Below are 13,419 nucleotides of genomic sequence, written 5' to 3' on the forward strand. Positions count from 1 at the left end.
TATTGGCTAGGATTTTGTTGAAGATTTTTGCATCTATATTCATGAGGGATATTGGTCTGTAGTTTTCCTTTTGAGTGATGTCTTTGCCTGGTTATGGTATCAAGGTTATGGTTGCTTCATAAAATGAGTTAGGGAGGATTCCATCCTTTTCTATGTTTTGGAATATTTTGAGTAGGATTGGTGTCAGTTTGTCTCCTACTATTATTGTGGAGTTATCTATTTGTCTTTAAATTCTGTTATGTATGTATATGTGTCTGATTTATATATTTTGGGGCTCTTTCATTGAGTAGATAGATATTTATTGTGGTTATATCCTTTTGTTTGATTTACCCTTTAATCATTGTCTAATGTCCTTCCTTGCCTCTTTTGCTGGTGTGATAGTTATGTTTGCATGTCAACTTGACTGGGCCAGGTTGAGTGGCTGGGCAGCTGGTGGTAGTTCTTCTCCATGATGAGACTGGCAATCAACTCCATGGTGGGATCTACCCCAAGCAGCTGAGTATCTGCCTTTGGGTATGTGGTCTGCTTCCCGTATATAAGCAGCAGCTTTGGGGGAATGGTCTTTAGTTTGTGGCACACTGTCAACCTTGAGCTTGGCAGCCTCAGCAGCTAACAGCTGTCTGAGTGAAGAAAAGCCTCTAGCTTCATCTGGCCAGGAGCTGGAGGCAGAGCTAAATCCCAAGGCTGAGGGGCTTTCACCCAGCCCCTAGAGCCTGGCACTTTGAACTTGGACTTAAAGCCTCCCAACAACTATAAGACAAACTCCTGTTTATTAAGGTCATTCCTTTTGTGGTTTATTCTTGTCAGAGTGGAAATAGGTACCCAGAACAGCTGGTTTTAGCCTTAAAGTCTATTTTATCAGAAACTGATGTTGCCACTCTTGCTCTTTTTTGGTTACCATTTGCTTGATATATGTTTTTCTTCCCTTTGATTTTTTAGCTTATTTTTGTCTTTGTGTCTAAGGTATGTCTCTTGTAGACAACACATTGATAGGTTGCATTTTGTTATCCATTCTACTACTCTGTCTCTTGACTAGTGCGTTTAATCCATTTACATTAAGTGTAATTATTGACAGATATATATTTACTGCTGTCATATTGCTGTGTTATTTCCTGTGGTGTTGATGGTTTTTTTGCTCAGTATATTTTTCTGTGTGGAAATAATTTTGTTTATGGATTTTCTTATCATTTCCTTCATTGCTGTTGTTTCAGTACTTACTGAGAACTTACGATTTTCTTTTTTATTTTGATGAGAAGGTTTATTAGTTTTCTTTGCAGTTGCACATAATTTATTATTAATCTTCCCAAGTTTAAAGCAGTCCATTATATATTGATGTCATCTTATCTTCCTCTGCATTTAGAAGTTCTGTAACTATGCCATTTATTCCTTCTTTTTGCTTTTTTGCTATCATCATTTACAAATGGAAATCTCTGGTTCCCTTTTTTCAATCTTGTTGGGTTTTTTTAATTATTATTTTTTTTACTTTTGATACTTATGCATCTTGGTTGTTTTCCAGGTGATGTTGTCATGTATCTTATTCTCTAGTTGTTATCTGCTGTTGTGGTTCTCTATTTGAAGGACTCCCTTTAGCATTTCTTGAAAGTTGGTCTGTTTTTTGCAAATTCCCCTTAATTTCTGTTTATCTGGTAATGTCCTGATTTCACCATCATATTTGAGGGACGATTTTGATGGATATAAAATTCTTGGTTGCCAATTTTTTTCTTTTCAGCATTTTAGATATACCATCCCATTACCTTCTTGCCTACATATTTTCTTCCTAGAAATCAGAACTTGATCTTATTGGTTCTCCTTTGTAGGTGATGTTTTGTTTTTCCCAAGTGTTTCAGGATTCTTTCTTAGTCTTTGGTTTTTGTAAGTTTAATTATGATATGTGTTCATGTTGTTCTTTTGGGGCCTATCCTATTTGGGGTCATAAAGCTTCTTGAATATATATCTTCTTGCTTTTCATATTAGGGCAGTTTTCTTCCAACAAATCTTTGACAGTTTTCTTGGTGCTTTTTTTTCTTGGCTCTTCCTGTTCTGGAATTCTGGTAATACATAAGTTATTCTTCTTGATGGTATCCCACATGTTTCTTAGGCTTCCTTCATTTTTTAATTCTTTTTTCTAATTGTTCCTCTAATAGATTAGTAATAGGAGATTTGTCTTCAGTCTTGCTAATTCTGTGTTTCATTGATTGAATTCTACTCCTTTGTCTTTCAGTATGTTACCTATTTCTGAAATTTTAGTATTAATCTTCTAGATTTTTATTTGCTGTTTTTGTATGGTTGCTAATTTTCCATTTATTTTGTCACTTTGTTCTTGTATTCTTTTTAAAATTCTTTTAGAGTTTTATCTGTGGTTTCCTTGATTTTATCCATAGTTTCCTTGATCTTTCTCTCAATCATTGAATGTACTTAAATATAATTCTTTTGAATTCCTCATCAGGTAATTCCAATAGCATTTCTTCCTTCAGAAGATCTTCTTATCTTGTATTTTGGTCACTTGTTTGAGACATATTGTCCTGTTGTGTGTGTGTGTGTGTGTGTGTGTGATTTGAAATTCTTTGTTGTCTCTGAGACATAGTGCTATTGTATTAATTTTTAGATTGTATGGTGATTTGATTCATCCTGATTTTTTCTTTTTTAATATTTCCAGGCAACAGGGTGGGTATGTTACTCTTGTTGCTAGTTTGACAGCAGTGGGGTGCTCTCCACCTGTCTCCAGATGGATTTTGTAGCAGGTGGGAATCTGGGTGCAAGTGTATGATCACTGATTGTGCAGAGAAGCTGAGGGCAGCCTGAGCAGGTGTTAGGTGCCATCTGCCTTAGATCCAATGATGCTGGAGCAGAAGATGACACTTGCCCAGTGGGTGGGGCATCAGGTATAGTGGGTATGGCTAGGTAGGCTACCAACTGCTGGGGAAAGATAGAGGAAAGAAAAGAAGGTGGTGGAGGATGGAAAAGGAAAAGAAAAAAGCAAGAAAGGGGTGAAGGAAGACCTAAGAAGAAAAAAGAGAGAAAAAGAAGAAAAACAAAATAAAAACAAATGTGACACAGTATGGGTGCAAGTGATAGCTGCCAAATGCAATAGCAGAAATATGGCACTTGTTCCATGAAAGCATGCATAGCTGAATATGGAGGGTCAGGGTGACACTACTTAATGCAATGATTGTGGAAGATGAAGCACTTGCTCAGCCAGAACAAAAATATATAAATAAATAGATAAGAGGGAGGTGGAAAATGTGGGGGGAGAGGAAGAAATAATAAAGGAAACAACAAGAGGAGGGAAAAGGAAGAACTGAGAATAAGGGAAAAAGAGAAAGAATAACAAGAGGAAAAAAGTAGTGCACATGTTAGCCACCAAACACAGCTGCAGCAGGAATTTGAAACTCACTCTGGGGGAGAGTGTACCACCATTAATGCAGGGGTGGGGGCCAGTGCTGCTGACTGTGGAGAAAAGGGTGGGCACCTGATCTATGGGATGAAAAAAAAAAGGTGAGGGGAGGTACAGAGGAAGAAGAGAAGGAAAAAAAAAAAAAAAAAAGAAGATGGAAACAAGGGCAGGGGGGAAGAGAGAAGAACTAAGAAGAAGAAAAAAAGCAGCACAGCAGTGAAGAAAGTGCCAGCCACCAAACATGGTGCAGTACAGTGCTTTCTCTATGGGAATGGTCACTTCTGACCAGGGAGGGGTGAAGTTGGGTGCTGCTACTCATATGGGCAGCAGGGGAGGGGCTCCTACTCTTTGGGATCTGGGGGGGTAAAAAGCCAAGGGAAAAGAAAGAAAGTAAAAAGAGGACAGGAGAAAAGGGAAAGAAAAAGGAAGAGAGGACAGAGGAAATGAGCAAAGAAATAAAGGAAAAAGAAGGGCCACACAACATTGGCATTTGGGAGAGTTTGACCAGTGCTGTTTGGATAGGGTAGGATGAACCACACCTCTTCACTAGGAAGTTGTGTAAGGTAAGCGGGGAGGTCATAAGTCTTTGGTAGCCTGATCACCAATATGGGTGCTGGTGCAGTCCTGATCAAGTGAAACTATTATATGGTTCCTGCTCCAATCAGAACACAACTTGCAGTAATTCAAAATGGTCACACCATATATAATGACAGACACATAGACCAATGGAATAGAATTGAGAACCCAGAAACAGGTCCATCAACCTATGGTCAGCTTATCTTTAACAAAGGGCCTAAATCCATTAAATGGGAAAGAGAATGTTTGTCTAATAAATGGTGCTGGCAAAACTGGAGATCCATGTGCAGAAAAATGAAGCAAGATCTATACCTCACACTATACACAAAAACTTAATTTCAAATGGATCAAAGACTTAAATGGGAAACCTAAAACTTTAGAGTTCCTCAAGGAAAAACTAGGGGCAAATTTAGGCACCCTAATATATGGCATAAATAAACTATCAAGAATAACTCAAAATGCACAAACAGCAGAAAAGAAACTAGATGAATGGGACCTTCTAAAAACTAAATTTTTATGTGCTTCCAAAGACTTTTCCAAAAGAGTCAAAAGAGAACCTACAGATGGGAAAAAATATTTGGCAATGACACATCTGACAAGGGATTTATCTCTAGAATTTATGGAAAACTCTAACACCTCAATAACAAAAAGACAAACAATCCAATTAAAAAATGTACAGAAGACATGAATGGACACCACCAAGGAGGATATTCAGGTGGCCAAAAAACATATGAAGAAATGCTCATGATCATTAGCCATTAGAGAGATGCAAATCAAAACAACAATGAGATACCATCTTGCTTCAGCTCTGGTAGCAAAGTTCAACAAGACAGAAAATAACAAATGCTGGCAAGGATGTGGGGAGATTGGGACTCTCATAAACTGCTGGTGAGACTTTAAAATGGCACAACCACTGTGGAAAGCAGTATGGCAATTCCTTTAAAAGTTGGAATTAGAAATACCATTTGACCCAGCCATTCCATTACTAGGTATATATCCTAAAAAAGTGAGAACCATGACAAGAGCAGACATTTGCACACCTATGTTCATCACAGCACTTTTACAATAGCCAAACGATGTAAACAACCTAGGTGTCCATCAAATGAGGAATGGATAACCAAACTATGGTACATACACACAATGGAATACTATGCAACCCTAAAGAATAATTAATGTAGAATCTGCAAAACACCACATAATGTGGATGAACTTGGAGGACATTATGCTGAGTGAAATAAGTCAATCACTGAAGGACAAATATTGTATTAGTCTGTTACATAAAAGTCAAAGAAAGGTTTCTATATGGAAGGAAATTTTCTTTGTTGTTTACCAGGGGTGGGAGGGAGGGGAGAGAACACTGTTAGATAGGTAGAGATAAGTATTGATTTGGGTAAAGAGAGGGGCAATGTACCAAATGTGAGTGATCAACATGGTGGCATTGAGGAAGAGGAAGACATAGAGAGGTACATGGGAGGTACAGACAACAAAGATGAACCCTTTTGCACATACTGAGTTGTCAGTGAAGGCAAACATGGGTATACAGGTGGATAGATGGGTGGACAGGCTGAACTATTAAGTATGTCTATGAAGTGGGGAGTATACCCAAGACCATATAGAGGGTTGGCAGACAGTAGTCCTATAAGTGTATTTGTATGATCTGAATTCCCAGGTGTATAATAGAGCTTGCAAAGGACAAGGTTGTAGTGGCAGGCACACTTCTTGGTCACAGCCAGCTACCCAGAGGGACCGAGTAGTTGAACCTGTGGACTCGGGACCATAATCACAGGGGACATCAAGCTCAAATGGCATAACATACTACACAAAATACTGTTCCACCTCCTACTTTGGCGAGTGGCGACTGGGATCTTAAAAGCTTGCAAGCAGCTATCTAGGTGCAACAATGGGTCTCTCGTTGTCCAGAAAAAAGAAGAATGAAGAAAACCAAAGACTCACAAAAAGAATTAGTCCTAGCAACTGGTACACCATGCGAACCTCAGCCTACACGACTATGAGACCAGAAGAACTAGATGGTGCCCGGCTACCAATGTCAACCACTAGGAGTGGGATCTATGTAAGCGATCCTGGTTAGAGAGGGAGAACCATGTGGAACAAAACTCAAAAGCACTTGGAAAAAAAAGTGGGGGAACCAGGTTTGCTGGTCTGATAGAGCATGGTGGAACCACTGAGACTATGGCCCCTGGTTGCCCTTCAGGTCTGGAATTGAACCCACACTTGTGGCTTCTAGCCAAGCAAAAGACAGGCATAGGAGTTGAACATTTACCTGAGGTAAATACACTCCTTGGAGAGAACAATCATAGGAGAAAGAAGGGCTGTTTATGCACAGGGAGACAGCTCAGGGCGTAGGGGTGCATGGAGGGATGGACACAAGGAAGAGGTGACTGTTGGGAGGAAGTGGGAGGGGAGCTGTTGCATTGTGGTGAATTGTAGTCAATGTCATGAGACAAAGTATATGTGAACTGCTGTATGGAAAGTGAATTTGTTCTGTAAATTTTCACCCAAATCACAATTAAAATAATAATAATAATAATAATTACATAAAACAAAATGGCCACACCATATCAGTTGATAGTTTACCACTTTTTGTTTACTGTTTTTGTTCAGTCTCTTCCTCTCATTGGTATTTGATCTCCTTGTTTATCCTTTTCTTTGAAGCCTTGGGATCCAGGATTGTCATCCATAGCCATTTCTTTTGTCTTGAGTATTTGTTGTAGAGGGTCTGGATAGTGTATCTGCTTAGTCTGCCATCTTGGATCCAAGAGCCATAATTTTATTGTTGGAGGAGAGTCTTCCCTTGATGTTGATGGCTGCTGCCTGATCAGGGCAGTGGTTGCTGAAGGTCAGGGTGGCTTTGGAAATTTGTTAACATAAGACAACAATGAAGTTTGCCATATTGTCTCTTCTTTTCATGAAAGATTTCTCTGTGGCATGCAATGCTGCTTAATAGCATTTTACCCACAGTAGAACTTCTTTAAAAATTGGAGTCAGTCCTGTCACACCCTGCCTCTGCCTGCCACTGCAATATTCTGAATCCTTTGGTGTTCAACAGTGTTTACAGCATCTTCACCAGGACTAGATTCCATCTCAAGAAACCACTTTCTTTGCTCATCCATAGGAAGCAATTCCTCATCCATTGAACTTTTATCATGAGATTGTAGCAATTCAGTCACATCTTCAGGCTCCACTTCTAATTCTAATTCTCTTGCTATTTCTACCACATTTGCAGTTACTTCCTCCCTTGAGATTTTGAATCCTTCAAACTCACCCATGAGTGTTAGAATCAACTTCTTCCATACTGTTAATGTTGATATTTTGACCTCCTCCCATGAGTCATGAGTGTTCTTCATGGCATCTGGAACAAAGAATACTTTCCAGAGGGATTTCAGTTTACTTGCCCAGATTCATCAGAGAAATCACTGTCTATGGCAGCTATCACCTTATTAAATGTATTTCTTAAATAAAGACTTGAAAGTCAAAATTACTTCTGATCCATGGGCTGCAGAATGGATATTGCATTAGCAGACATGAAAACAACATTAATCTTGTTGTCTATCTCCACTAGGGTTCTTGGGTGACCAAATGCATTGTCAATGAGCAGTAATATTTTGAAAGGAGTCTTTTTTTTTTCTTTTCTTTCTGGTCAGTAATTCTTAACCCAAACCTAACCAAGCCCATTGCCATTGAGTCGATTCTGACTCATAGTGACCCTTAGGACAGAGTAGAACTACCCTCATAGCATTTCCTAGGCTGTAAACCTTTACAGAAGCAGGCTGCCTCATTTTTCTTCTGCAGAGCAGCTGATGGGTTCAAACTGCTGACTCTTTAGGTTAGTAGCTGAATGCTTTAACCACTATGCTGCCAGAGCTCCTTAAGTCTCAACAGTGGGCTTAAAATATTCAGTAAACCATGTTGTAAACAGATGTGCTGTCATCCAGATTTTGTTGTTTCATTTATCAAGCACAGGCAGAATAGATTTAACATGATTCTTAAGAGCCCTAGGACTTTCTGAATGGTAAATGACCATTGGCTTTAACTTAAAGTCACCAACTGCATTAGCCCCTAACAAGAGTCAGTGTGTCCTTTGAAGCCAGCCATTGACTTCTCTAGCTATGAAAGTCCTAGATGGCATCTTCTTCCAATATAAGGCTGTTATGTTTACATTGAAAATCTGCTGTTTCATCAGTTGTCTTAGCTAGATCTTCTGGATAACTTGCTGCAGCTTCTGCATCAGCACTTGCTGCTTCACTTTTATGTTTATGGAGATGACCTCTTTCCTTAAACCTCATGAACCAACCTCTGCTAGCTTCAAACTTTTCTTCTGCAGCTTCGCAGAAGCTCTCTCAGCCTTCATAGAACTGAAGAATTAGGGCCTTGTTCTGGATTAGGCTTTGGCTTAAGAGGATGTTGTAGCTGGTTTTGTCTATCCAGACAAAATTTTCTCCATATCAGCAGTAAGGTTTGTTTTGCTTTCTTATCATTCCTGTGTTAACTGGAGTTGTTGTTGTTGTTAGATGCCGTCGAGTCATCTCTGACTCATAGCAACTGTATGCACAGCAGAATGAAACACTGCCTGGTCCTGTGCCAGCCTCATGATCCTTGCTATACCTGAGCCCATCATTGCAGTCACTGTATCTGTCCATCTCATTGAGGGCCTTCCCCTTCTTTGTTGACCCTGCACTTTACCAAGCATGATGTCCTTCTCCAGGGAATGGTTCCTTCTGACAACATGACCAAAGTAGGTAAGACGAAGTCTGGCCATTCTTGTTTCCAAGGAGCATTCTGTCTGTACTTCCTCCAGGACAGATTTGTTAGTCCTTTTAGTGGTCCATGGTACTCTTAGCATTCTTCTTCAACACCACATCTCAAAAGCATCAACTCTTCTTCCGTCTTCCTTATTCATTGTCCAGTTCTCACATGCATAAGAGGCAATTGAAAATACCATGGCTTGAGTTAGGCACACCTTAGTCTTCAAGGAGCTATCTTTGTTCTTCATCATTGAAAGAGTTCCTTTGCAGCAGATTTGCCCAATGCAATATGTCATCTGATGATCTTGACTGCTGCTTTTATTGGTGTTAATTGTAGAGCCAAGTAATATGAAATCCTTGACAACTTCAATCTTTTCTCCATCCACTGTGAAGCTGTTTATTGGACTAGTTGTGAGGATTTTTGTTTTCTTTATATTGAGGTGTAATCCATACTGCAGGAGCTCTGGTAGCATAGTGGCTAAGGCACTTGACTGCTAACCAGAAGGCTGGTGGTTCAAACCCACCAGCCACTCCCTGGAAGGAAGGTTGGGCAATCCTACTTCCGTAGTGATACTGCCTTGGAAACCCAAGGAGGGGTCGCTATGAGTCAAGGCTGACTCGATGGCACATAACAACAACAACAACAACAACAAATCCATACTGCAGACTGTAGTCTTTAATCTTCATTAGTAAGTGCTTCAAGCCATCCTCACTTACAGCATGCAAAGTTGTATCATCTGCGTATTACAGGTTGTTAATGAGTCTTCCTCTAATCCTGATGCCATGTTCTTCTTCATATAATCCTGCTTCTTGGGTTATTTGCTCAGCATAAGAATTGAATAAGTATGGTAAAAGGAAACAACCTTGACACACTCCCTTTTGATTTTGAACCATGCAGTAGCCCCTTGTTCTGTTCAAACAACAGCCTCTTGATCTATGTACAGGTCCTTCATGAGTATATCAAATGTTCTGGAATTCCCATTCTTTTCAATGTTATCCACCATTTGTTATGATCCACACAATTGAATGCTTTTGCATAGTCAATAAAACATAAGTAAACATCTTTCTGATAATCTTTGCTTTCAGCTAAGATCCATCTGACATCAGCAATGATATCCCTCATTCCACGTCCTCTTCTGAATCCAACTTGCATTTCTGGAAGCTCTATCTATCTATACTGCTGCAACCATTTTTGAATTATCTTTAGTAAGATTTTACTTGTGTGTGATATTAATGTTATTGTTCAATAATTTCCACATTGTGTGAGATCACCATTCTTTGGAATGGGTACAAATATGGATCTCTTCCAGTCAGTTGGCCAGGTAGCTGTCTCCCAAATCTCTTGGCATAGCTGAGTGAGTGCCTCCAGCGGCACTCCATTTGTTGTGGGGCATCCATTTGTTGAAACATCTCAATGGGAATTCCGTCAATTCCTGAAGCCTTGTTTTTTGAAAATGCCTTCAGTGCAGCTTCAGCTTCTTCCTTTAATGCCATTGGTTCTTGATCATATGCCACCTCCTGAAAGGGATGAAGATCGACCAAGTCTTTTTTGGTACAGTGACTCTGTGTATTCCTTCCGTCTTCTTTTGATGCTTCCTGGATCATTCAATATTTTGTTCCTTTCCTCACCACCAGAATGTCCAGCTTTGTGGAGCCTTCTGATACTGTGAAAAAACTGTCTTGGGTAGAGAACTATTGGCCTGACAATGCTTTCAGTATTGCAACTGGAGGCTTACATTTTTTCCTCAGTTCTTTCAGCTTGAGAAATGCCAAGTGTGTTCTTCTGTTTGGTTCTCTAACTCCAGGTCTTTGCACATTTCATTATAGTAATTGGTTTTGTCTGTTTGAGCTGCTCTTTGAAATCTTCTGATCAGCTCTTTTATCTTGTCATTTCTTCCACTTGATTTATCTGCTCTCTGTTCAAGAGCAAGTTTCAGAGTGTCTTCTGACATCCATTTTGGTCTTTTCTTCCTTTCTTGTCTTTTTAATGATCTTTTGCTTTCTTCATGAATGATGTTCTTGATGTCATCCCACAATTCCTCTGGTTTTCAGTCATTAGTGTTTAGGGCGTCAAATCTATTCTTTAAATGTTCTCTAAACAGGAGGGATATTATCAAGGTCATATTTTGGCTCTCGTGGACTTGTTTTAATTGTCTTCAACTTCAACTTGAACGTGATTGTGGAACAGACCATCAACTGCTCATATGCACGTTCACTGGAGTAACACTTTTAATTTTCTTCAAGAACTTTTCTTTTGCATTCACAGCTTTGCTAACTTTTTGGCACAAGAGGCCTAGCTTTCACTCTCTCTTGGCTTCTGACATGTCTTCCTCACTAAGATTAGTCGTTACTAATTTTCAGTTTAAAGTGAGAGACATGTGACTGTTTCTTTCACTTAAACACTTAGAGGCCATTGTAGAGTTGCTAACTGGCCTAAGTTCAATATTGTTGTGTCTCAGGGAATAGGGAGGACTGAGGAGAGAAAGACAGAGGAATGGCTTGGTGGAATAATCAGAACACACACAACATTTATCAGTTAACTTCACTATCTTATATGGGCATGGTTCATGGTGCCCAAAAAAATTAACAGTAGTAACAACAAAGATCACTGATCACAGATCACTGTAATAGATATAATAATAATGAAAAATTTGAAGTATTACGAGAATTACATTTAAGTGACACAGAGACATAAAGTGAGCACATGCTATTGGAAAAATGATGCCAATAGATTTGGTCAATGAAGGTTGCCACAAACCTTCAATTTGTATATGCAAAATGCAATAAAGGAAGGTGTACATGTGAAGTGTGGGAAGACTTCATAGAGTACTTACCACCTCACCTTTCACACAGTAGTGATGGTGCTGATGCACTGACCCTATTCCTTTCATCACCACCAGAATGTCCAGCTTTGTGGAGCCTCCTGCCATTGTGAAAAAACTATCTTGGGTAGAGAACTACTGGCCTGATGATGCTTTGCTGGCTAAACCCAAAGTGACCAAGTACTGCCTCATCTGTGTGAAGGACAGCTACACTGACTTCCACATTGACTCTGGGGGTGCCTCTGCCTGGTACCATGTACTCAAGGTGAGTGCTAGCTGCACATCCTCCCCTGCCCTTACTGCCAAGTAGCCCACAGATGACTGGAGTCCTCACAACCCCAGCTATGTCCAACACTATGTGGGCCCCAAGCTGAGGTGCTACCCTGTAGTAGGAGGGCTGTGTGGGATTCTGGTTTAGGGGTGAACAGTGGAGGCCTTTCTGGGTGGAGGTGAGGTGCTTCCTAGACCAAGGACATGTGTGCCATGTCCCCTTTCCTAGTAAGAATGAGGCTCATGAAGTAACCTAGTAGAAGCCCCCGTGAGGCATTGATCAGGCGCACAGCACTGCTAATGAAGTTGGTGCCCAGAAGGGGAGAGAGATATTTGAGATACTTCTAGAAGGAGAGGCCCAGGGGCCTCCACATGGGGCCAGGTGGGGTCTGGAACCACAGTTCTTCTAGCCAGAGATCTGAGCAGTCTGAAGAGCTGAGTTCTACCTATAATTCACTCAACAGCCTAGTTTGCCCTTTTTTCTCACATGCCTATTTGTAGTGCTGCAGACAGTTGGGTGTGTGTGATGATGGGGTATGCCCCAGACCCTGCTGGGGGGCATGTCAACTTTGAACCTTCCTGATATCCAGACTTCTGAATTGTGAAGCACATGTGGCTATGTGGTTTTATCTAAGGAAAGATGGGACTGGGCCAGGACTAGTTTGCAAGGTAGGACCCAACCCTAGGTACCTCTTCCGTAGTCCCCAGAGCATGACAGGCTCTGCACCTCTTGATCTTTGGGGTGTGGGGGACCCCGCACACCCATGATTCCCAGGGCATGGCAGATGTACCCCCAGGACCTCTGGGCATGGTGGGCTGTAATGGTGTGATAGGCTCTGCACCCCCAGCACCCCCTGTGATGTGACTCTGTTTCCCCATAATGGCCTCTCTCTCCTCACAGGGGGAGAAGATCTTCTATCTCATCAAGCCGGCCTCAGCCAATCTCTCCCTGTACGAGCGCTGGCAGTCGGCCTCCAACCACAGTGAGATGTTCTTTGCAGACCAGGTGGACAAATGCTACAAGTGCACCCTCAAACAGGGCCAAACACTCTTCATCCCATCAGGTGGGACATCGGGCCCTCCCTGTTGCACCTTGGCTGCCCATCTCTAGCTTTTATATCTCCCCATGCCACAGGCCTGTGCTGGGGCTCCCCATGTCTCTGCCCTGCACACTGACTTCCTAATCCTCTGCCCTGGGGTCAACACCCTGGCTGAGCTTCCTATTCCTTAGGTTGCCTGGGCCCTCACTGGGACTTGCTGTTGAACCCTCCATGGCCAGACTTGGCAGAGGTAGCTAGTCAAGGGAACCTGGTTTGTAGGAACCTGGGCTGCCTTGCTGTGCCGTAAGGTGGGCACACCTCCATCCTCCACCCACCATTCCATGCAGGTAGTAAGTCTGTGGGCCTGTGAACTATACAGAGAATCCCCACAGAGACAGAGGAGAACAGTGAGTGCTCACTGTTGTGGATTTTTGTTCAGGGACTTTTTAGAGATACAGAGGGAGAAAATATGACAGTGCATGGTAGAAGCTTCTTACTTCCCTACCTCTCACTGCCCCAAGATGATGATGTGATGAATTTGACATTGTATTGTT

At 41.2% G+C, this 13,419-nt stretch overlaps 1 protein-coding gene across 1 annotated transcript in view; it reads left to right on the forward strand.

Annotated features, from left to right (window-relative positions):
- Nucleotides 1–13,419, forward strand: part of PHF2 (PHD finger protein 2) — a 129,197-nt gene that overhangs the window by 97,004 nt on the left and 18,774 nt on the right. Inside the window, exons 6-7 of the mRNA XM_007956325.1 lie at nt 11,634–11,820; nt 12,727–12,889. Of these exons, the coding sequence (XP_007954516.1) occupies nt 11,634–11,820; nt 12,727–12,889 (350 nt within the window). The remainder of the gene's footprint in view (nt 1–11,633; nt 11,821–12,726; nt 12,890–13,419) is intronic.

The sequence above is a fragment of the Orycteropus afer genome, unplaced genomic scaffold, assembly GCF_000298275.1.
Source record: "Orycteropus afer afer isolate SDZICR_OR568_19922 unplaced genomic scaffold, OryAfe1.0 scaffold00607, whole genome shotgun sequence".
Taxonomy (NCBI): Eukaryota; Metazoa; Chordata; class Mammalia; order Tubulidentata; family Orycteropodidae; genus Orycteropus; species Orycteropus afer.